Below are 25588 nucleotides of genomic sequence, written 5' to 3'. Positions count from 1 at the left end.
AACCACAGTGCTGGCTCACTAATTTTTTCTGGTTTGTCCCACCTCCTTTCTGATACTGGTTCTCCAGGGCACTTGCCAGTCACCTGCTGTCTCAGGAGCAATGCCAGGACTGTTAGGTGGGAATGAATAAAGGAGTCTGATTTCCATCAAGGAAGTGACAATTCATGTGTTATTGAAAACACAATTCATATGTGTTATTTAAGTCATGTATACTTGTCATTTGTCTGAACTGGAAAGGGTCTTAAAAGTTTTTGGCTGGAAACTTGCATTAATAGATGGCAGCCGTGTTTAATTCTGCAAGGAAAAATTCTACTGTTGGTAGCAAACAGCTTTAGGAAAAGAATATTTTGAATGATGGGAATATGTGCGACATAATGTAGAGAGGAAAACCTAAGTAGAGAGGAAAACCAGTTTTTTAGATAATTTCAGCAAGATCAGATACCTTGCCTGGGTTTTAACTCTGGAGTGTAATGACACAGGAAGAGTTCAGCTTCAGAGGGATCTTCTAGTGCTCTGCCACTTGAGACGTACAGAGATCCATATGAAGTACAGAACTTATCTGCAAACAGTTCATCCACAGTGCTGTAGAGCAGATTAGTAAAAATATTCTCAGTTGTTATCAGGATAGGCCTAGGTTTTTAACTGGAAAACTGTACTAAAAAGAAAAAAAACCCCTGATATTAGGTTGTTAGCGAGCAAACAGAATTTCTGGGTCTAAAGTGGACTCAACCTCCTCTGCAAAGTAATTGCTCTGCATATGTTAGTAATACCTGCATTGGGTCACAAGTTCCTTTTGCTTTGTTTCAACTATATGAAAGACTTAAGCAGTTTTCAGTGTGGTCTCTCATTACTGAGGTGACTCAATGCAGCGTATGCATTTCCCAGTGCTGCTGTGGTTTCCCTTGCACTTGTCCTAACAAAGGATTGCTGCAAGTTGGGATCAAACTTGACTCCTGTCTTCCCCAGTAGTGCCTTGGCGGGTGCTGCCTGTTCTTTGTGTTTCTTGAAAAATGGATGGCAAATTCTCTGCTCTTTTGCTGGCTCTTTGTGGGAGGCTGTTGTGGCTCTGCCTCCAGTTCTACTAGCAGGCTCTTAAGCGCTCCCCAAGTGAGATATCAGGCTATTTCCTGCATGCTCTGCCTCGGGTGCACAGACCTGTCAAAGCTGTAAATTGGATCTACCTTGTCCCTTTGGATATGGGCTTGGTCTGTGCACATTTTGATGCAAAACCATGATGCATGTGGAGCTAGTTTACAGCTGGCAGTAAAAAGGAGCATGAGTGGAATATGATTACTACTGTTTTAAGGAGCTTTGTCCCCAAGTCCTTGCCAGGGAAAGTAATGGTCTGGGCCAATGCAGATCTGCTATATATTTTGTTGGTGAGATAGCACCTTTAAGGTGGAGATGTTCTTCAGTGTTGTTTTTCCAGTCTGCTGTGTTCAGTGCCTGTCTGCATCGTATAATGTGTTGAAAGGGCTGTCAGTCCCTCACATCCTCACCAACAAATTAGTTTGACAAATAAAGAAATTACCTTTGCTACATGGGTCTCAATGTAGCTGGAAAGGCTGAAGGTGCCTGCCAAAATCTGGAAACGGTATAAAATGAGACTTCAGTTGATGCCCTTACCTACCTCTTATGTCTTTGCTGACCAGCATGGCTTTTGTCCTCTTCACTGCTAGGCTGTATGTCATGGTGAGCAATCTGTGCCATGCATTTCAGTGATGTTTTCTGCAAAGTTTTAGTGACAGAATCTTTCACTGCAGGATTGATAGACAGGTTTTGGAGGTTTGGTCTGAGGTCAGAGCTGGGAGCTAGAAATGGTCATGTGCTGATTTTCACTGTGATACTGATAATTTTTTGCTTTTATTTTAATACCTGCAAAATAGAAGTCTAGATACAAAGAAATTCAAATGCAGTGGGATTTGATGAGAAGGCTGTGTATACAGAGCTGAGCTAAGCTTAGCTCTGTATACACAGATCCAAAGTAACAGATCTAAAGTAACGTGATCCACATTACTTCAAGCGGGTAGGCATAGCTGTAAGTTTAGCCAGTTTGGCCTAAAAATCTTGCAAGAGTTCACTTGCCACCATACAGCACATTTTATATTTCTCACTCACTGTTCTTCAAAATATTCTGGCTTCTTACAAGAAACTACTGAAAGAGCTATCTTTTTATGTGCACTAAGACGTGTGACTGCCACATCTGCTCCCCCCTCCCGCTGTATTTACTCGTGCTCCTCTGTAACTGGCAGCCTTGCTGCCCTTATCCCTGGGGAAGTCCTTCATGCTCATTCGTGAGCCCTGAAGACCCCTTCATTTCCATTCCCTTTCACATTGCCCCATCTCTCTCTGAGGTCTCGTGTTATGGCCTCTGTAATGGGGATCAAGGAGGGTCAAGGACAGTGGTATTCCCCTGGGAAGCCATCTGCATTGTGGCTCTGGTGGCTGAGACTGCTGCCTGAGTGCCTTGTGCCCGCTGCCCTGTGCTTTACACTCACTCCTGTGTCAGGCATCCAGGGTCCTTCGTGCTCCCTGCCCTGTACCCACAAAGGAACGGGAGCGTCCATGCAGCCCTGACTTCTGGCTGCTTTCAGAAGATACGCCCCTCCATCAGTGCTTGTTTGCATACACATAGAAACCGCTCAGCTTTATTGCTTTTCTGGATGTATGCATGAATAATGGGACCATCCCAGAGAGAAAAGAAGGTGTGGGGGTTTTAACTGCACAGTCTGTGTCATGTAGTGTTTTAGCCAGCCAAAGGTCATTAGGGGTTGGCAGCAAGAGATGTTTATGGCTGGCCTCTCGCATCTCTTTAAAGCTTACCTTGTGCCTTTGGAATGTGATCTGAAGCCCACTGGGGTCAGCTGGGAGCTGTCATTCTGCAGAGGTCAGTGGACCCTGAATGGTGGTGGTGTATTTCATTTTTCAGCTCTGTGTTTTTTTCTTTTACTGTCTGGTAAGAGTTTATAAGTACCTGCTTTTATACACTGTCAGCCCATAGAGCTGGATACATATGGAGCTTTAGCTTCATGAGAAGATGCATTAATAAGTGGGAGTCTTGCTCTTTTGTCCCTTCGTCCTTGTAGACACCAATGTTTATGATGGTGGCTTTCAGTGGCTGTGTTAAGCAGCTCCACAGACTCAGGTCTGTGGCTGCCTTTATTGATGCAGTAGGAAGGTGTGCCTCTTTCTGTCAGCAAGCCAAGTATCTTGCCTCCAACTTCAGCTGAGCGGATGAAAATAAATTATTTGTTTTAAATATAAAAAGTCTGACGGTAGAAATCAGATCTGTTCAAAGCTGAATTTGAAATTAGCCTTCTATATATGATGTTAATCTCTACTCTAATTTATTAAAGCCACTTAAATGAAAATAAAATAAAATTCAAGCTCTGTATGTCTGCTGCAGGGAAACATAGAAGAGCATCAGATCTCTGACCTGCTAGAAGGAGCTGAATCTAGGAGTAGCTGAGCTGCTAAATGAGCTTTTGGTAATGATTAAGTCGCGTTTTTTCATGTCAGTTTTTTCAGGTGTTCATTGTCTCAGATTCAGTCAAATTGGTAATCATTTGGGAAGTAGTAATTGGCCTCTTTCAAACTCTCTGTAAAGGGAAAATATGAAATGTTCAGATCTTCTTATTGCTGAAGAAGGTTGTGACCAGAAGCAGAAGAATAAATTGTTTACAGACAATGTTTTCTGTGTCCTCCTAAACAGTACTTTTTAAATGCAAAAATATCTTGATTTTTTTTTGTTAGTGTATCCTAGATACTTCAACTCTGTTTAGCATGCATTTAGATGGTTATTTTGGGAAAATTTTTAATTATAATTGCTGTCAGATAAAACTGGATATACTAATAAATATAAAACATCACTCACCATTTCAACATAAAACCATAAACACTGACACAGACTAAGCAGATGTTCAGTTACTAATTTATTTTTGGTGTTCAAATAAATCTGGATGATCACAGTACATACTGTGATTGGCAAAAGCGTATTAACAAATAGGATCCAGTCTTTCTGTAAGATAATATTTAGTACAAATGCAGGAGAAGGTTATATCAGATTCAGTGTGCATTTCCTTGAGTGCTGCTGTAAAAGAGCATTACATGTGTTTTCCCTTGAACATCAGTCTCGCATCCAGCTGCCAGCCATGGGCAGGTACAGCTGGAGTGGCTGTGATGATCTGTGCAGCTGCCTGTCCTGCTCTGTCTGCAATCTTGTTACTGCAGCAGGGACAACTGAGTTGTGTGTCTGCTCCTGAGCTGCTGTGATTTATAGGCTGACCTTGTAATGGGAATGGATGCTGATTTCCACCAAATTTAGGCCATATCAACAGATGTGCAGTCCCTGCCAAGCTCTCTGTGTAGGGTGACTAGATAGAGGATAGGGAAGCTGCCTTGGGAGCCATAGCTGAAGGAACTTTGTGGGAGGAATGTGTCCTTGAAATCACAAACTTGCTGCAGGAAGAGGCGATGGAGGGATCGCTCATCTGCGGGGGAGCAGGCTGCAAGGTACCCTGTGTGTGCTTTCCACATCATTTCCTGTGGAGGCTGAATCCAGGCAATCCCAGCTGAAGGCCAGGATGGGAATGCAGGTGTCTCACACGGTAACAGACATTGTCACAATCCTACCCCGAGGTGGATAAAGGACAAGTGTGTGCCTGTGCCTGCCTGTTCTAGCTAGACATCCCCACGTAGCAGCTTTCTTCTTGCACTGTTTTTGTGTGGCTGTTAAGCTCAATGCACTAGAAATCACCTGCCAAAACCTTTATTGAGGATGATCATGAGTTGCTGAAAAATAAAGAAATTCAGGCTTGTTTCCCATGGCAACTTTAACTCAGCATAAGTATTACAGTAGAATATTAATCTGTAATTACCTATGTTCATGCATCTTAGGCTTGGGTGTAGTTTTAATAACCTTCTTCTCCATTCAGCTTCTTACGATGCTGTTTGTAGAGAAATGCTGTTAAAAATACATGTAACATAGTGACTTAAAAGTATTTTTTTTCTTTTTACTATAGGCAAGTAAATATATATATATTTATCACCTCTTTGTCAGTTATGGCTGTTATTATGCTATTGTTCTTACATCAGAATGCTTTAAATTTCTAGAGTGGCAGGAAACAGTTCATATAAGAGCCCTTTCAAATGCATTTTCCTGTTTGCATTGAGTTTTTGAACAAACTTCTTTAGGCCTTGTAGCTTTAGAGGGTTGCACTGTACCTGGTGTCAGAGCTGCGTTTGGAGACCTCCCTCATTCTCCCAGTAAGTGGGGACAACCTTGCTGTGACCCATGTCAATCTGACAGGGTGGGTTATGACTTCAGGCAACAGAATTAGCAGTATTTATTTTAAACCTGATGAGCTAGAGAACATGAACAGTTATTGAACCCAAGTCTCCTGGAGAGCACAACCATGAGACCACCAGGCAAGACATCTGATGTACAAAAAAAAAAAAAATCAAAGCAAATTTTTATTTTAAGATATAAACCCAGCATTATTATAGCAACAATTCTAAAATACCAAGGCACTCAGGTGGCCAATGGCTGCAGTCCTAACCTGACCTAACCTGCTCAGCTTTTGCCTGGTTATTGACAGGCTGATGAGATGACTACTTTAAAGCAATCAGTCATGTTGCCCTTTCCCTCACAGTGTGCGGAGACCCCGCATCAGTTATGCATCCCAGAGTGCAATTTCCCACCTGTGCTGTTTGAACACTGTATCCTTAGCTGTGCAAACATTACACATCGTTTAGGTGACAAGTTGCAAAGTTAAGTAGACTTGTTGTTACAGCAGAAAGTAGTTGAGCGGCAGTCACCCTGAAAGAAAAAGATCCAAGCTGGCTCAGGAATGTGCAAGTGTGCTGGAATGTTTGCCTCTCCATAAAGCCACTGATGAGGGCTACGTGTGCTTCTTGAAATACTCCCATCATGTGCATTTCTGAAGTGAAGGGGATGTGAAGTATATCCAGGTTTGTATATTTGCTGTGCTTGTCCTGCCGTGTGCATGGCCTGGTGTGGTTCTCGATGCTCGGTGTGTGCCTGCTGCTCTTTCACAGCCTCTGAGGCATGGGAAGTATTTTGCATCATTCCCAGCATAATGTTTGAAAACTAGGCAGTATTCTGTCATGGCATGGTGCCCAGCTAGTGTTACTTGGGGATGATGCTTTTCAGGCTGCCATGGTTCCTGGGAAATTGTCTTTGCTGTGTTAAAGTGATCTTGTCTTAACTTTGAACAAAATCTTCCTGATAAAGAAGCAATGCAGCTCAGCTCTTTTAGTGAGAGGGACACAGGACGTGCTTAAATCTTGTGGGCTTTTCCCCCTTTATGCCAAGCTTGCTGTGCAACCATCCCTGTGTTGTCTTTGTTGATCTGTGCACTTGTTAGCTGGCAAAATAACTCTTCATAACATTATTTAGTTCCTTTCTGTCAGGCAGAAATGTGCTGCCATCAGCAGCTAGTTGTGATGTCTGTAAAACCCTGGGTATTCATTTACATGCACTAATGTGCCCTTTCTACCCATCCCAGATGTTTTAGTGTCGTTGGGAACATTGATCATTTGTCCTGCTCAATATCAGGTGAAGAGGTTGGGACTTGAAATGATCTGATAATTCTGCAACAGGGACTGCACAGGCTGTTTGTCTGCCATAGAGAGGAGTGGATGTGAAAAAGGATATAGTGTAGTTGCCATCTTGCAGTGGAAAGGTAATACTTGGAAATGTGTGTGTGTGCTGTTTTTAACTTGGTCTGAGTGCTAAACTTCCCCCAAACTGTCAAGCTTATATTGTTGTTGGCTGTGTCAGTAGAGATGTTCTGGGTGGTTAAATATATGTCAATAGTGCTTGAAGAAACACATTGAAGTGTTGATGTCTGATGGTCTATATTTCTCATCCCATGTGTGAAAAGAGGGAAATTCTGCCTTATTCTTGATGTCTGGGTCCTGCTGGAAAGATCAAAATAGCTTAGTGAGTTTTGGCAGGGAAAGATGATGCTGGTGGTGAGAGGTAGGAACCAGCCTGGGAGAAAATGATTACTGGAAGTTTTGTTATGAATGGCAGGACATGGGTTGTGAGCCTGCTGTCAAGATTTCAGGTGCAATGGCAGGCATGAAAAACTCCCAAGGACCACAGTGGTAAGTTTAGGAGAAAAGCATCATTTGTGAGATGTGGATCTTCCTTTTGTTGGCCCTTTAAGAAGGGACTTGAGCTGATGAAGCCCTTCACTTTGTATTCCATACTCTTTAGAAGAAAAAAAAGATACTATTTCAAGACAGTGAATAACAGAATCAGTGAGAATAAGAGAATCAGGGGTCTGCAAAATGCAGCTGTGAGTGCAGCCTGGATGGCATTGGGGTTGTGTTTAATGCAGTGATGAGAGGTGTATATAAGATGAGGTCTTTGTTGCAAAAATGAGGAAGGCAATGTTCTGGCCTGTGTCTGCTGTGGGTATGAAGAACAGTTGGGAATTTAAACAACAGCAAGGGAAATTCAGATGAGACATTAGGAAAAACTTCCCAATGATAAGACTAATGAAACAGGAGGATAGAGTGAGTGCCTGGGGAGTATGTGAGTCTCTCTTATTGGAGTCGGTAAAAACAGCCTAGACAAAGTCAGAAATTATTTAGGGGGTGATGATGCTGCCCTCAGGCAGGTGCATGGACTAGATGTCTCTTTTAAAGCTGAAGCTCCTGGAGGCATGTGATTAGATGGGGATTTCAGCTTCTATTAAAGAAAGAGAAATGGTCCCTCACCCTCAGAGTTGTAAGGCAGCACTGGGAAACAAGAGCCACGTTTGATGTCAGTGCAGAACCCAAAATGCAACTCAACATTTATCTTTGAGGAAATCTAGCCTTTGACATTGGGCTTCAGTGTCTGAGTGTTGGGGGTAGGAAGTGTGATTCACCTGAGAGCAGGGGGAAGAAGAAATATTGGATAATCAATGATCAGAGAGTAGAATTTTTCTTCACGTCATCCTATCCCAGTGTTTCATGATCTTCCCATATTCCCACCAGTTCTCTTGTGTTTTGTTTTTGATGTGTATTTCCCTTCATGCTTTTCTAGGATATAGTAGTACTTTTAAATGTATCAATTTGTTAGATGTATGCTTATGTGTATTTTAAGCTAGGTAGTGATGGAAAAAAGAAATTTGGAGGTCAGCTGTTTCCCCAAAGACCTTTTGAGAGGTTTAATCAGTACACAGAGTAACTTAGCCAGGACTGAGGCACTGAGAGGCTCCACAGTGTGTGTGCAGGCAGATATCCTTTGGAAAGCCAGCATAGCCCTGATTCAGCAGAAGTCCTGCTGTTCCACACTGGAGAGGTGTTGCCTTTATGGTACTTGTTTTGGTTAGTTTAATAAAAATTTAGAAGTGGGGAAAAGACCTATGAGGTCATCTTGGTTACTGCCCCTGAGGGCCAGTGCAAGGCTGCTCACTTGGAAATGGCTTTAGTTAAAATAATAATTAAGGCAGAGGATGGAAACTGGGGAGGCAGATCTGTTAGGCTAGTGCTGTCCTTACTATGTCCCTTTTCGATTTTAATTGCCTTGGAAAAAAAAAGAAAATCACAAGGCTTTAAAAGCTCTGATTCTCTCTGCTCTTCAACGCCCCCACACCCTCTCCCCGATCTTGGAGGCATCAACTCTCATCTGTCAAAGTGTAAATCAGCAATTAAAACACAAACAGCGAAATGCCAAAGATGACCCGAAGCACAAAGCAACTGACAAACAAGTCCGGACAAATCGGCGGATAATTTATAAGCATTGCCCTAAAATCTAATTATTTGGCAATTCGAATTTGCAGCCGGCCAGGGCTGTGCAATAAATTTAACCCGCCATAAATTATTTAGGAGCAGCCCGTGGTGTAAATCAAAAACACGAGTGTTTGTTTAAGAAATAAGCTCCTTGTGCATAAAATGACTTTTTTTTCTTTAAAGAAGAGGGGGAGAAAACCATCCCTGAACAACATGAGCTGGTGTTAAGCTCTGTCCCTCCACAGACACTCCCTTGTCTCTTCTGCCCTTACCTTTTTTGAAGGTGTAAATGGTTCTTTTGGTAAGAAGTTTTATGCTTTTCCTTATCAGACAAAATCCGTTTCTCTCAACAGCCTCTGCTTGTTTTTATTGCATTTTGAACAGTCAGCTCTGATTTTTATGGGCATCTTTTATTCTTGTGTTTATTAAACTTCTTCACATGGGGGTTAGAGTGAGGGATAAATTATTCTCTGGTAGTTTTTGAACTGAATAGGCCATACGGTCCTCCTCAAATGTATAACTGTGTCCTGAAGCGTGCTCTGTCCACTTTGTACATAGGTGTCTGGATTAAAAGGTTTTGAGAGCTGGGAAGCTCTTGCTGGCACTTTGTTCTTTCTCCATAATGATAAGCAAAAAGGATAAGCAATAAGCTTCCTCTATGGGAATTAGGGTAATTTCAGGTGCTTTCTTCTCTGACTGGAAATTATTTAGCAAGTATAGTTTTGTGCTTGTTCATTTCTTTTATTAGCAAGAAGATCAAGACAGCTGAATTGGTGCATCCCTGCTCTGGTGTTAAAGGGAAGGCAGTTTCGTATAGGACAATTGGGTAAGGAAGGACTGGGTTTATAGCAATGCTTTCACATGCCATTATGAATTTTTCAAATCCCTCTTAGAAGAAAGTCCCTAGCCATTCCACAGTTACCCTGCTGCTGCTCAACCCACTGGCTAGGGACAGCCAGGTTACACAGGAGACTTCTACCTGGAACTTTTTTTTAAACCCTTGGTTTTTCTGAAGGACAAGAGTTCTGAGGAAGCTGTCACATAGATTTGCTTAGAGTACCTTGGAATAGCAAATGTAGGAGTGTTATAAAGAGAGTGGACCTGGTAATGGATCTGTATAAGCCTCTGGCTCTGTAGGTTCCTATTGTTACTGTGTTTGGGGGCACAGCTGAGGGGAGGGACAGGGTGCTGATGTTTTTTTCTTTAAGCGTGTTAATATTGATTTTAGAAGCTCTGTGTTCCAACAATATAAATGCAAATGCCTGTAATTGGGAGCCTTGTGCAGAATTTCTCAACAGAAAACATGTTCAACTTCTCTGACAATGAAAGGAAAATAAAAAGCCGCTTATTTATTGGTGGTGGTTTGAATCCTGGATTTCCTTTCAAGTTACTTTGCAGTGCTAAATAAAATACCTAATTGCAGTGCTCGCAAAATTCAAATGAGTACATTTGTTCTTCTGGTAGCTCGCGGCTATTTGCAGCCTCTGGACACCCTCAGCATTATTTTAGCACATCCATAACTCCTGGTTGTGCTATAAGGAAAAGCTGGCAGTGGGGGCAGAGGGAAGGCTTAGAAGCCCCAAATGCTGCTGGCACAAATCACTGCCAAAGTTGGAACATTTACTCAGTGTTGGAGTGGATATAGGTGAGGATCTCAAGGTAACACTTGGGGATGATCAGGCTCTGATAGAAGAAAGGAAGTGTCAGTGAATCTCTGCCCTTAACTCCTTCATGCTGCTTCCCTCCACCTTTCCTGCCTGGGAGGAAGCAGGGAAGGTCCTTGAATGGTGGAGATGGAGCTGAGCATGTTGAGCTCACTGGGCTGCTGTGAAACATGAGAGAGCACCCGGCTGCCTTCCTGCATCACAGTCTCTTGGGGGGTTGTGTGTATGAGTGTCTAAGTGCTCACCGTTTCATAATAATTACTAATGAAATTCTAGATCTGTAATAACATTTCAGATATCTAAAACAAACCATATGCTTGTTAAAAAAAAAAAAAAGAGAGAGAGAGAGAAAAAAAAAGTGGAAACAGATCTACTTTAAGTCATAAATTCTTGGTAATAGAGGCCTCTTTTCTCCCCCCTTTCTGTTTATGTTTGATAGATATTTTTGTTTCTGCAGGAATGTCAACTCTTAATTTCATGATGTATCATGGGCTTAAGAAAATTGAATTTAATAAAGGCAAAAGATGAATGGCACCTTTAAAGGTCCCAACACTTGTCTTTATTAGCAGGACAAACTGCAGGGTCTCCAAACACTGCTTCTCTCCAAATGAAAGTTTAAATGAAAAGTACAGCAGTGTCACAGGTTAAATTTCATTGCAGGACTGGCTAACGTCGTTAGTGAGGAGTGGGGCTGATTTCATGGGGCTGGTATCTGTTGCCTTAGATACCAGTGGAGCAAACACTGCCAGAGACTGGAAAAATCTCCACTGTAGGAAGCGTGCAGATAAACTGCCTTTTGGGAAAGGTTCCTTACCACTTGTTTCAAAAACTGACCCAGTAAGCCCAAGGGAGTGGCAGCACTTTCTCCTAAGATGCTCTAGCTGCCTCTGGGGTTCCACCCCTGCTCCTGGCCAGGCACTTCCCACAGACCTACAGTAATTCTGAATATTGTTAAATTTTCCACATTTTTAAAGTATGGCTTTTTATTTCCTCCGTCTGTCTTAATCCGACCCTCCTGGAAGTGCTTTTTGTCTTTGGTTCTGGAAGGCGAGGACGCCTTTGTGTATCAGATCAGCAGCAGGCTGTCTTTCAGTCTGGCTTTGCATCCAGCCACTTGATGGCCCCTGAGGATGTTTGTGGTCCCTTGGGGTACATCCCAGCATTGCAGCACAGCCCTGCTCTGAAATCCAGCCGGTGTGTGTCCCTCTCTGGAAGGGGAAATGTTTGCCTTGCCTTGCCGTGAGCTTGCCTGCTTCCATGGTCACCCTCTGGGTGGGATGCAGGCCTAAGGGGCAGTGAGATGCCCCAGACCCGTTTGAAAGATGAAATGGTGTTATTCTGAGGTTAAGCCGGGCTCTATTATGGCAGCCTGTCTGTTGACTTCAAACTTTGCAGTCTGTTTTCCTTCTGAACACAAGTTTGCTGCTTTCAGAGCCTGTGGTCTGTGGTGGCCCTTTTGAGGGAAGGATCAGCTGTATCCAGCATTTCTTACTCTCTTGGGTTTCCATGGGTCCTCTTGGGTGGCTGAAGCTGCTGAGTTTGGCTGCACCACAACAGGCAAATTGGCTAATACTGAAGTGTTTGGTGTGTGCCTTCTCCTTGCCTTAGAGCCCGTGGGTCAAGTTTGCTCTCTTTCCTGGGAAAACTTGGTGACTCCCAGTGGGGTGGTATGGCAGTAGGGAAGGATGTGCCCATCCATCCACTCTGCCTCATCCAGCACAGCGTGCACAGGGAGTGGCACAGCGGACCATGAGGAAATGCTTAAGCCATGCATCCTGTGCAGCTTCACTGCTCAATGTCTACACCTGGGCATTTCCACACTGTTAACACTTTATTTGATTTTTACATTTTTTTCTAACTTTCCATCTCAGCAGCACGTGCTCTCCATGTGCCCTGGTCTGGGCTGTGCCCTGCTGCACTGGGGAGCTGCTCTGCTCTGTCTCTGGGCTCTGCCCACCATGGAAATTGGGTGTTTCTCCTGGCTATTTAAATTATCTGTTGTTTCCATTTACCCACCCAGCTTCTTGCCCTCCTGCTGCCTGGTGGGGTGGTGATGTCATCAGCTCATATGTGTAACCTCACGATAATTTCCGCCTGCAGGTCATGAGGGTTGCAACCACGCTCCAAAAAAGTGTGTTAGTTCCTCTGCAGCGGCTGCATTTTTCACATGCTAATTTTACTCACAGGAGTTGGATTTTTTTTTTCCATTTTTTATTATTTCTTATTTGTCTCTTCCAGATGTTTTCAGGCAGTTTTTTTTTTGTTGTTAAACTAATTCCATTCATGTTTTAAAAATTTATGAAAGCACTAATAAAAATGTCAAAGTGGTAAAAATGTTAGCTTTTGCTCTGCTTTGATTAAATTTTGCAAACTGTTTTTGAATATTAAAAAGCAATATTTTTTTTATTCTCTCTCCCTCTCTCTGTTTTTCTCTAGAAGTGATTTGAGAGGCTTGTTGCATGGATATCACTCAGCAGGCTCATTTGCACTCCAGAACCTTGGTGCCATGGATCTCTATTAAATAACATAGACAAATTATTCTTTAAAGACACCAAACAAATTGTCACTTCTCCTCTTACATTAAACTAGAAGGAAGAAAGGGAGTGGAGAAGGAGGGGGGTGAACACAAAGGATTTTATCGCTTTTATTCAGTGGGTGGCTTTTTTAATTTCATGTATATTTTTTAATAATTGAGAAATCCATCGCAACTGGATTTTTTTAAACTTTTTATTAACAGGTTCATGTAAATTTTTGATTGCTGATTATTCAAATAATTGAACATTCTTCTGACGAAGGAACGTTTTTATTTCCCTATCAGCATAAATTGGCTACAAAGAGGAAAATGAAGCAGGGCTTGCTACTGTGCTGTATCCCATAGGGATGAATGTGGGGGAAGCTTTCAGCTCCTCTTCCCAGTCTGGTGGAGGAGGGCAGTCCTCCTCAGCCTCTCCAGAGAAGGAGGTGCTTCATGCAGTAGTCCCTGTTGTCTGTGTGGTGGTGTCCTCTAAAAGGATGGTGGGCTGGAAGGGTTGAGACTGGTCTTGGGGAGGGCACAGCCCCTGCCATGTCCTTGCCAAACAGCTGTGAGCCCATTGTGAGCACAGCTTCATATTCTCTGGGTAGCACATGGGACTGGTGTGAGACCACCTTCCTTGGGTTCAGCTTAGGCAGTGATGTGTGCAGCTGCAGTGCTGAGCACAGAGACCTCCTTGCAGCCTGTCCCTGCAGCAATGAGCATCAGCACCATCCTCATCTGTTCTGGTGGTGTTGGATGTGCTCTATGCTCTGGCACCACCTTCCCACTTCTGCAGAGCTTTGTGTTGAGTTTATTTTTGTTTGGGACTATCAGGCCATCTTGCTTGATGGGATCATTTCCATCTTCATTTCTTGTTTGTTTTAAATGAACAGCTGCTTTTCTTTTTGCCCTATTCAGGAAATCATCGAATTCCCTATCCTGAAGCTGAATGGCAGGACGATGGAGATCGAATCCACCTTTCACATGTATGTTCAGCCTGTGGTGCATCCCCAGCTTACGCCCTTCTGTACAGAGGTAAAGTGCAAAGGTTCCCTGGTGCTCCGAGAGTCTCTCTGGGAAGCAGGTTTCCATTGCACCAGGGACTCAGGTCGCCTCTTCACGGTGCAGCTGCAAGGCAGCGTGTCATGCCAGCCTTGAGTTTATGACAAAGAGAATAATTTTTTGTTATTGCAGTAATGTGTAAAGACATCAGTTTGGATTCATAAATGACTCTAGCTGTGATCTGCTAACTAAGATAATTGTATTTACATCCAAAAAATGTCTGAATTGGGTACCACCAAGTAAACACATGTTAGCTGATGTTCAAAATCCTGTAACTTCTTTATGGGCTCTTGAAATTTTGCTGTTCTCCTCTGTGGTGGGGGAGGTTGAAGAGAGCATGGACTGAGGAAAGACAGTGCTGTGCAGATGTGTGGTTCAGAGGCACTAAATGACTCTCCTGTGGACCTGCATGTTAGGATTTGGGGAGTCCTTCAGAGTGGTAGGATAATACATGTTTGCATTTTTAAGACTTTCTTTTTGATGGTGTAATTGTGGGCCACTTGAAATGATTGCTCTTTACTTGCTTACTCTCATTGCTGAGGACAGCTGCTTTTGAGCAGTGGCCACCTTTCCCCAGATACGGAATTAAGGTGGTAAATGTGATCCCTGATGGTTCAGAGGAGTTGAGGAGCAGGGGTTTGGTTTTGTTGTTGATTTGGAGTGGCTTTTTTGTTTTGTTTTTTTTATTCAGCCAAAAAAGTTAACTGTTTTTCCAAGTGTGTTTTCCCTCCTTGCCATAATCACCAAAAGAAACTTTAGGTTCCTTTTGCTTTGAGCTTTTTTTCCTGTCAGTCCAATGGTTCAATTTTGGCCAGCACAATCACTAAAATACTGACTGTGGGAATCAGTGTATTCAAGTTCTTCATTCTGTCCCTGTCTTGTCATCAACACCATGATGTGTTTTCCTGTGCCTCTGTGGCTACAGGCTTAAGCCCGTGGAGGGCTTGTCCCACCTGTACTAGCCTGATGAAAAATGACTCCTCTGTGTTAGGTGGAGTCCCCTCCAGAACCAACCAGCCCCTTCCATATTTTCACATTGTAAAAACAAATACTTATTTTTATTCTGCTGTAACTCAAAACCATCTGAAGGTATTTTATTTAAACTTAAAAAAACCAAAAAAGACTAAGCCCAGAAAACATTATTCCCCAGAGAAGAGCTTTCAGAAACCTATAAATGTGTGAGAACAGAGGGTTATAATGGAAATGGTTTTGCAACCTTAATGCTAGAAGGCTGGGCAACTACTTTGGCTGTCCTTGTCCCCATGAGACTTGCTGGACATATGCTTGTACAAATGTGATAAATCTCACAGCCTGCACCTGATCTTTGCTAAAGATAACGTCATCTTCTAGAGCTGAGCCCAAAATGTTGGCCTTGCAAGTCACCTAAATTCTGGAGAGAAGTTGTCTCATTAACTCCCACCAAAACTCCTTTTTCTGGAAATGTCTCTGTTGCATGCTTTCCCCTGTTTCTAAAGACTGCAGCTCTGTTCTTGCACAAGAGTCTGCATGAGTTGCTTGCTGTGTGCTTGTGGTTCAGTTTTGTGAGCTGAACAGAGCCTCCAGCCTGCTGCAGTCTAGGGACATTCAGAGCTTCTCTAGATGATGACCTTGTGACCAACAGTCAGCCCATCTAATGCTCCTGTACTGCAGTGATGGTTTCTTGGTTTTCTCTTGCTCTTGGGGGTCTAGACAAGGTGTTTGTGTCTCCTGTGTGGAGCATCGAAGCAAGTGAAGCTGAGTGTGTCTGTGTGTCTGTGATGGCTGTGCTTTTGCAGGATGGGCACAGGTGTCCCAGGTCAGCATTCTGCTGCGGACTCTGCCATGAACCTCAGTCTGGCATCAAGCCCAGAGCTGGGTGAAAATGGGCGGTACTGAGGCCAGCAGGCAAAATGATTGCAGAACCCCCACCTGTGTCTATCAATGGTGCAAAAAGGCTGCACTACCAGGTTTGGCAAGTCCTCTGTTGTTAACAGCATGGATTAGGATTTAATCCTAGCTGTGATGTCACTGGCTCCTGGTCACCCCTACATTGTAGGGGTGCCCAGCATGGCCCCTGTCCTTCCTGGCTTCCAGGCAGTCCCCTGGCCTGTTACAGATCCCCAAGAGTGGGATCGTGGCTGGAGATGTGCTTGTTCCTGGGGCCTGTGTATGGAGCTGAGTTTGAAACCCTACCCTGAGAGCCACTGGTGAACCTTACTAAACAGTGGGGTGCTGCTAAGGTGCAGAAATCATCCCTGTGCCACTGGTGTAGGTTTGCTTGAGACCCCAGGGACACAGCCAGGATGTGCTCTTGCAGAGCTGCTGCCTGAACTGCTCCAGCACTTGTTATCGACTTTCTGCTGGTTTATGTTTTCTGAAAAATACTAATTTTGCTAAATGCCAGTAAAGGGCTTTGTCTAGGCACCTCTACTTACAAAGGTTGAGATTTATTGGCCTCTTTGTCTACAAAGAAAGACCAGGCCTGATTATCAGATAGTACACCAGAGACAAGTGCTTAGGTAATCAGCAAACTGTCTTGGAGTAGAAATACGATGATTTCCCAGATAAACTCTCTAGCAAAAGCACTGATGTTGACATTACATGGGAGCCTGTCTGCTGTGCTGCTGCTGATTTCCCCTCTCCCCCCTGCCTTTGCTAAGCAGTAGAGCTGCTTGGTGTAGACTCTGTGTGGAAGGGTTACTGGGGTTGTTTGACATTACTCCTTGGGTTTGGATTACCTCTTCCATCACTCTTCCTTCTTGAAGACAACAGCACAGCATGGGAAGGGTACTTGGAAGGATGGAGAGCTTGTTGCCTCCCTCAAGACATCGCTTTGCTTACCTTTTGGTGTGTCTGTGCTCTCCCCTGGCTACAGGATGTTTATCCAATTCCCCACATCAATGGCCAGGAGCTGTCTTCCAGTGCTGGCCCACTCTGAGACCTCGTCTCGTCCCCTTTCTCCAGACCTGCTTCTGTGAAAGAGCAGGTCATGAACCTTGGTTATTGTGAGGGGAGAGCTGAATACTTAGGTGGAAAAGTTGTTAAAAGCTGTTACTAGGTGTATAAAGCTCATCATGCCTTGTTGGAAGATGCAGATGATTTTTCTGGTGCCCAAGAAAGTTCTTGCCAGGAGCATAAGGAGAGGTTCCCTCTATGTGCAAGGTGCTTGTACAGATCTTTTCACAATAGTTGGCTCTCTTTTTATGACTAATTTTTATTGATTTTTTTCCTGAAGGAGTAGACAATAAAAATACAAAAAGATAAAGGCATTATAGCTTGCTTATGTTCCCAAGTACCTCATACTTCTTGGGATAACCAGTGAAATTTTACAATTCTGCAGTTTTATGTTTTATACTTTTTCAAAGCTGCAAGACCAGATAATGCTGCAGAGATCCAATGCACTAGGTTGGATGTGGTAGATGGACATAACTGATAACAAAAAGTATCAGAAAGGATGAGAGAGTAGAAATCTGGTCCAGTTTGAGCACTCTGACCTGCATTGAAATGTACCTATGGAGCAGATACGTTCCTTTGTATTCATGTGTGTGACTTCTGCTGCATGAATCTTGTGTGTGTATGCTTGGCAATGTGTCCTTGTACAGACAGGCTGGTGCTTTGCTAGCCTGGCAGGGAAGGACAGAAGGAGTTTTGGGCAAGAATAAGCAGTGACTCTTGGTGGCACCTCTGCATTTGCCTCCATATCCCTCCCTCCTCCTGATGGGAAATGTCTGGGTGAGTCCATTATACCCTGTCCTGCCATGGCATCAGGGCTGCAGTGATCCACAGATACTGTCCTGAGGGTGCCTGCAATGGTAGAAACCATTTGCACCAGTACTGGCTGAGATAGTGAAAGGTCACCTGTCATCCTTAGCACAGAAAAGACTTGGACCTCTTGGAGTAGGTTCAGAGGAGGGCCATGAAATAAGCAGAGGGATGAAACGCCTCTCCTGTGAGGAAAGGCTAGGAGCTTTGGGGCTGTTCAGCTTGGAGAAGATAATACTCCCAAGGGACCTTATTGTGACCTTTTAGTACTTAAGAGGGCCTATAAGATGGACTTTTCAACTTGGCCCCATTGTGACAGGACAAGGAATAATGGCTTTAACTAGTCAACTAAGTGTTCAGAAGAAGATTTTTACATTGAAGGTGGTGAAACAGTGGCACAGGTTGCCAGAGAGGTAACATTCAAGGTCAGGTTGGATGGGACTGTGAGCAACCTGATCTAGTTGAAGATGTCCCTGCTCACTGTGAGGGAGGTTGGACTGGATGAACTTTAAAGGTCCCTTCCAAAACAAACTATTCTATGATTCTGTGTTCCTTTCTGAACACACCTTTCAGTCACTTCCAGAGATTTGGGTTGAGCTGCTGTCTGAAAGGCAGAACCAGCACTTAGCAATAGGTGAACCTTCCACCTCTGCCAGAAGAGCACATGGAGAGAAAGATGGCAAGAAAAGCAAAAACCACACCAGTGAGTTTTAAAAACTGCTCTAAAGAGCCATGCATTCGTTCCTCAAATCTATTTGCTTCTCAGAGTATGGAAGTCTGTAGGTAGCAGCTGTTAACACAATTAAAATAGAGATTATTATTAAAACAATTTCCCAAATACAAAAGAGTGTCTATGTCCCTCCACTTTCCTAAAATTCCACTTCATAATGGCTTGATGAACTTGAGAAACACACCTAGAGGAACTCTGCATTCTTAAAATTAAAATACTTCCCCTAAAAGGTATGTATTGCCATTTCATGGAGTCACTATGAGAAAATAATCTTTCCACTTACAGTTTATTCAGTGAGTCAGGTATTTGGTATTCATTAAATGTAATTACAGTTTAATTGGAGTTTATTATAATTTCTTTTTCTGTCCTCCAAGTTTAGTGCTGTAAGCCAAGCAGCCAAAGAAACTGAGAGATAGAAACCATTTAGCTTCCTTCAGTTGCCACATACTTAATAAAGCAGAGCCCTCTGGTTTGTGAGAGGACTTATCTTGTACAAGTAGTTTGAGCTGGTCTGTGTGTAACAGTTACTCCTGGCTGATGGTGTGGCCATCAGTATCTCTCAGCTGGATGCTGTGGCTTCCAGAGGCACGGATGCTTCTAGGCTGTGCTTGACCTTTATTTTATGAAAATGTGTGAGATGTGTAGCTTCAGGAAAGTGCCATATGAAGTGAAATCCCATAGTGTGCACTTGTTCTAATAATGATTTTTTTAATTACTTGGGTGCATTGATGGCAAGCTACTGAACTCCAATATTCAATATGTTAAAAGACAGTTTTGTCAGTTGGAAGGCAGACAGAAAAATTATCAGTTTTCCATGTGCCTCAAGCTCTCCTGGGCAGACACAGGCAGAGGCCTGTGAGACTGCATCTTTCAATGCATGTGTTTAGCTTTGAGCAGCTGGACAGTCTAGGAGCCGTCAGTAGGAGTATCTGTTGGCAGGACCTCTTCTGAGGAACCTACTGGAAAACAGACTAGACAGGGCTCTGGAAGAAAGTGCTTTTCTTCAGATTTCATTCCATTATTTTGAATACAATTTTGAACAGCTGAGGAATGCTGTGATGGACTATGGGAACATGGACATGCTGTCTGCCCAGCTCAGGGGAGGATGACTGGGTCCACTCCAGGTCTCACTTGCCAATACTTCTCTGTTTGGTTCATCTGACACTGAAATTGTGGTGTCACTGTGACAGCAGAGGAATGTCCAGAGACCTTGGTAGTCACCACTGCCTGTGTACATCAAGGCTACACCAAAACTGCTGAAGGGCATGTTGAAAAAGGGCATCATGCTGGTGTATGATACTGGTCCCCAAATGGATCCTGCCATGCTGAGAATTTGCAGTTTTGTGGTGTGGGTAGGAACTCCACTACATTTCTGTGTTTGGGATAGAGCTGTGCCCTTGCCTGTGGCTGGGGAGCAAGCAGGGTCACTCTGCTGTGGCTGGTTCCTCATCATCACCCCTGTGGGTCACAGGAGCATGTTTTGGTTGCAGAAAGATGGACAGGAGAGTAGACCTCTCTAATGATCTTTTGAGTGCCGCTCTGGTGACTGCTTTCCGTTTGTCTCTGTTTCAGCTGACTGGGATTATTCAAGGCATGGTGGATGGGCAGCCAAGCCTCCAGCAAGTGCTTGAGGTAAGCAGAGTAACCTTTAGTTCTCAAACTCTGACCTCTGGTCTTGTAGTCCCCTCTTCATCTCTTTCCCTGCACCCTCCCCTTGCTGAGAATCGAACCGCGTAATTTGACTATGATTACAGCTTCATTAGAATAACATTTGCTGTCACACTGGTGACACGCTGCTGAGATTATTGAACCATTGATCTGTCATCTCCAGCTGTTCATGTCAAGGGTGCTGACAAGATATCCAAACTGCTGCCAGTAGATAGGAGAAGAGGCGATTCTTTCTTAAGCCAGTTTTAAAGCACCAAGACGTTGCTCAAGACCACTGCTCCTGGAGATTCTGCTTTCATTTCTTTTCCCCTCTCTCAGCACTTTATTAAATTATTTTTCTACCTATTTAAATGCTCAATAATACATGTAGTATAGAAAGAAAAGGCCTCTGAAATCTAATCTAAAGGATGTGTGAATGCAGATACAGCCCTAATAATACCTTCTGCTTAATGTGGAATTCCTGGAGCATTTAAGGCTTAATTAACTTGGAAGTATTTCTCCATCAATAGCTTTTGTTGGTAGTCAGATAGGGAAGGAAACCTCTTCAAGCAGAGCCTACTTGGGCTGCAGGTTGGTGTTTGATGCGTCATCTCTGTCAGGATTTCCACTGCTGTGTAACCTAATTGTTCCTAATCAGAATAATTGCAACAATTGTTTATCTGAGGAAATCAAATTAAAGGTGTTAAAATCCTCCATGGAGACAGCATTTGATGGGCACTCACATCAGGGAGTTTAGAAAGGTTACCACTGCTGTCCCCAACTCCAGGCAGGCTCATGTGAGGCTGGCTGGGAGATCGTGCCAGCCAAAGGGAGTGTGGCTAAGAGGCTGGATGCTGCTTTTCTGGAGAGTTTTACTCAGGGAGATGTTGTACAGTCACAGGAAGAAGCATTGACCCCTGGCAGGAAAGGCTGTGTTGGTGACATGAGACTGAAGATGGTGCTCTGCAGAGGAGGTGTCTCACATCCGTGCAAACCCCCAGCTCTCCAGAGAGTGTACAGCAGGCTTGCTTGTCCATAAACACATGGATGCATGAGCCTGTTTCCCCCAGGAGGGAGAGCCCTCTTTGCCTGGATGGGTGAATGTAGATTGCCACTGGAGTATTCCAGAAAATGGTTCATTCTGTTTCTATGGAAGCTTCTTAGAGTGTGGAAACACTTATGTAGATTTTTTTTTTTATTTGGACAGAAAAGGTGTTCATACAGCAGCATGTTTCTAGGTTAAAATGAGATTCAGGTCAGGCAGCTTCTGAGGCAGGCTGGTTTGCTCAGGAATGAAAGGTGTCAAGCAAGGGAAAAGAGGAGGAATTTCTGTTGCTCAAGCATTGAAAATGCTGCTAATGAGGTTGCATAATAACAGTTGATTGCCTGCCACTGCAAGATTTTGGGCACATCATCTGCTAGTTGTAGCTGAACTGAGTGTGTATGCAGGGCTTCTGTCTGTGCAGGGCTTCTAGTCTAGGTTAGTTCCTTAATCCCTGAGGTGGCTTGCATCCTCCAGGTTAACACGGCCCATTTTTTAAAAGGACCCAGAATGTCTGTCCCTCTGGGAATTGATCAGGAATAGTGGATCCTCTTTAAATCCACGCTACCCTGAACAAGCACTTCTTCAGAACTGTAAGAAGGAAAGAGGGATCCAGCCTGGAGAGGAAGGGGACACCTGGCTTTGCTTGTTACTGCCACCCAGCGCCTGTGTGTGCCCAGCCCTTCCATTTTTCCCCCTTCCCATATCCCCCTGCTGCTATATGAATTGGTGTATGTGAGAAATGCTGTAGGGGAGGGATGCCATCTCAAAATACCTGTCTTTTCTCCTCACTGGAGGGGACAAAAGTTATGTTTCCTATGAGCCTCTTTGGTACAGGGAGAGGAGAAATGCCAGGTAACAGCACGGTTGTGTCGTCCCGTTAACGCTGCACAACTTTCATCCCTCCACAAGCAGAGCTGCTGCGGTGTCTGATAAGATCATCTCTCCTCTGGTTGCCTGATGTCTCCTATCAGAAATCTTCAAAGGTCCAAACGTGCTGTTGTTGAGATGGCAAGCAAAGAGAGAAGAGAGAGAGGGAGAGGTTGGATAAGATCACAATTTTCTTCTCTCTTGATTGCAAGCAGCTTATCTGAGTTTAACTCTTGTGGCTCGGCCTGTCTCTGCAAAACTCATCCTCTTTTCTTGCCTTCCTTTCAGAGGGTTGACGAGTGGATGGCAAAGGAAGGACTCTTAGATCCCAGCGTCAAGTCGATTTTTGTGACCTGTGGAGACTGGGATTTGAAAGTGATGTGAGTATGGGAGGGGAGGGAGATTTTCCTGGGCTTTATTGCTCCATTCTTGCTTGTAGTGCATATGTCTTTGTCCTTGCAAGCCTCCAACTGTCCCTACTTATTGTTTCTTAGGGAAATTGTTGTTTGCCATGCATAACTGGGAGAGGAAAGTTGTTTCAGAAGATGGGTGCTGGGCATGGTGCAAGATCACTGCCTAGGATATTCCCTGTAGCAAATGAAGCCTTTCAGGACCCCAAGAAAAGTTTAAACTGGAGCTTTGGGATGTTTTGCCTTTTACCCAATATACTTTCCAAAGGGATGAATATTTCTGAGTGCATATGTGGATGATCAAGTAATGATCCTTACCTGACTTCCTGCATTTAAGGGTTTTTCTGTCATCTTGGCACAGTAATTCAATGTGAATCACAGAGTAGTCTTTGGAACAGAACACAAGCAGAATAGAAGCCAGGTCTGGCATGCTCCAGTGGTGTTCTTATCGTTAAGGTCCTCTTCATCAGCTGGGTGAATATCTGGCAAGTACCAGGTGGGGGCCTGCACTGGGATCTGCAAATGTTAGTTTATGTGCATGTTTTGTTAGAAAAATAGCTAGGCCACAACCTAAAAATGTTATTGTAAGAATGGAGCTAAATGTCCAAAAATTAAATTAGTTCAATCTCCAAAGTGTTTGCAGATCAGTGTCCTATAGAGCTGAATTCCTTTGGATTAGTATAATCTTGCTTCAACTTTCATTTGCCTGTAGTGCTGGATAAAGATTCCTGTTGTTATCACAGCAGTAAAGCATGGGCTTGACACATCCCATCCTAAACTGACAGCCACAACTCGTTAGTAGTGTTACTTGGTTCTCACTGTGACATTGGTTTCCCCAAGCTGGAAGCCTAAATAAACTGCACATAGTCTAGGAGCAATCAGCACCAGTTCTTCCCTGACAAGTAGTCTTTGCAGAGTGGCAGCTCCTTGCCTTTTCTTTGTGTAATTAGTGAAACATGAAATATGGGGTCCAAAGCTCAGCACAAGCACTAGTGGTACTGAGAAATTGCCTCCAGACAGAGACAGAGGGGTGGTATTTGAATTTTATAGTCAGAATCTTGGTCTTTGCTCAGGCCGTGTCCAGAGCTCATATATATTGCAAGTTCTTGTGTTAGTTGCTTAAATTAGGAATGAGTTATTTTTCATTATATATAATGTTTAAGTGTCTGTTAGAGACCAGCACAGTTGCTGCACTAAACTTTGGTTTCTCATGTATTCTGTTTTCTCTGTTCTTTACTCCTGTATTGCTGTTGTGAGTCCAATTTACCACTTTGTTGATGGTTCTGAGAAACAGTTGTCTTTGCTCCAAGCCCATCTTTCCATTGCTTTTACAGTGGGCTGACAAGATTCCCAGGTAATGATATCCTAACTTGGTGTTCATATGGAAAGAGCAACCTGGATGTGTTGGGTGGCTTTTTTTTTTTTTCCTTTTTTCTTCAGAGCTCTACAGCGGGCAAATAGAGGTAAAGATGACTCCCATTAGTGGTGGGCCATAGGTGTTGTGAGGTGAGCTGGCTCAGAGGGACGCGCTGTTCTGGAGTGGAGATACACTATTCACCGTTTGCAGTGGTCTCTCGCATGGATTGTCCCTCACTACTCAGCTGGAAAAGAAGACTCCACTCCTGGCCATGAGGTTGTTGAGAGTGGTTCATTTCTCCCTCTTCCTTTTAAGTTTTTTTTTTTAAACCATTAACTTCAGAATTCAATCCTGAAGCGTCTTCAGGGCAAAGCAGAAAATGCATTCTGTGTTTCCAAGCACATGGATAGCAGGAGTCTGGCTGCAGCCGCCTGGTGAGTAGCACATCACGCTGCTCCGTCGCCGATTGGGTGCTGCAGCGTGTAGCGTCACATCTGATTAGCACCATGCCAGTGGATGAGGCTGGAGTGAGGACTCCCTGCCAGCTCTGACTTGTCTCATTTCCCATTACTTTTATCCGTCACCACGAATGCCGAGTCTCCCTCCTGAACTAATTAAGTTTGCGTGTGTTTAGACACATTGCCAAATAGGGTTTAGCAAAGCAGAACTGAGCATCTCTTTTTAAAGAGAGAAAGCGGAGAGCTGAAACAAGGCTGCTCAGACAGGGAGGCAGAGCCTCAGAGACGTGGAACATCTGTGAGGTATTCCAGGGAACCCTCCATGCTTCCCTACAAGACCTGTGGTGTAGCTGATGCCCTTTGCTACCACGTTGAGACCACACGCTGGTCTCACAAAAGGCAGCAGGAAGGGAGGTGGTGCTGTTTGTCCACTTTTGGAGGAGTGTTGTTGGAACATTGCATGGTAGAAACCTGGCTGGGTTCCAGAGGAATTGAGGACACTGAGGTGAGTGCAACACTTCCTGGCTTAAGAGCCACCACTTGTGACAAGTTTACTCCTAACTCTGCTCTTTCTTTTCTCAGCTTCCTTAGTAATGACAGCTGCTTGCATAGCTGCAGTCCTCTTACCCAGATCTTGAGTGGTTTGGAGTTCCTGTCCTCCGTTGTCCTTAGCTTGGCTGGTAAACCATGCAGCTTTGTTCCTGGCTTCTCCAGCAGTGATCTGGGCATTTAGTTTGGCTTCTGTCTGCATGTGCTGTTCTAGAGCTGAGATATGGTGTCTTCTGAACTGGTCTGTCTACTGTGAGGGCTTCCAGTAGGTGCCAGTGGTAGGAGCCAGGGAGGCACAGTGGGATGAGCAAGCTGGATGTGGGGAAGTGGCAGTAACAAGGAGGAGGAATCTTCAAGCCTGTCAGTGTTGGATATAGGGATAAGTTAGGGAAATAGCCCTGCCTAAGCCAGGAGTTGCAATGTGTGTAGCTCACACAAAAGCACCAGAGAAATAGTGATTGTCAGTGTACTGCTCTCTGCTGATGGTGTCTGGCACTGCTGAGTCTGCAGGATTCAAGATGTAATATCAGCTGCTAAAGGATCAGTAAAGCTTCTGCTTGGCTCAGGGATCTTCAGGAAATGAGGCTACAGACTTGATTGCTCTTGAGCACTTGGAGCCTCCTTGGAAGACACAGAACTATGTGTCTGTTTTCCCTCAGACAACAGGGAGCACTAGTCACAAGGAGCTGGGTGCCCAGAACACCAAGCATCTGAGAAGGGCTTATGGAGATTTAGCATGAGTCAAGGTCCTCGGCCATGCTGCCAAAGGCTTTGTTGTGGATGTGGTGCACCACC

The 25588-nt window shown here is 44.0% G+C and overlaps 1 protein-coding gene across 2 annotated transcripts in view; it reads left to right on the top strand.

Moving 5' to 3' along the window:
* Positions 1–25588, top strand: part of ERI3 (ERI1 exoribonuclease family member 3) — a 128104-nt gene that overhangs the window by 9904 nt on the left and 92612 nt on the right. For both annotated transcript variants that reach the window (XM_054286029.1, XM_054286030.1), the window contains exons 3-5: positions 13846–13962; positions 20033–20092; positions 22308–22399. In XM_054286029.1, the coding sequence (XP_054142004.1) occupies positions 13846–13962; positions 20033–20092; positions 22308–22399 (269 nt within the window). The remainder of the gene's footprint in view (positions 1–13845; positions 13963–20032; positions 20093–22307; positions 22400–25588) is intronic.

The sequence above is a fragment of the Melozone crissalis genome, unplaced genomic scaffold, assembly GCF_028551555.1.
Source record: "Melozone crissalis strain CALT ecotype California unplaced genomic scaffold, PUWL_Pcris_2 ptg000045l_1, whole genome shotgun sequence".
Classification (NCBI taxonomy): Eukaryota; Metazoa; Chordata; class Aves; order Passeriformes; family Passerellidae; genus Melozone; species Melozone crissalis.
This window is presented reverse-complemented; position numbering and strand designations above follow the sequence as displayed.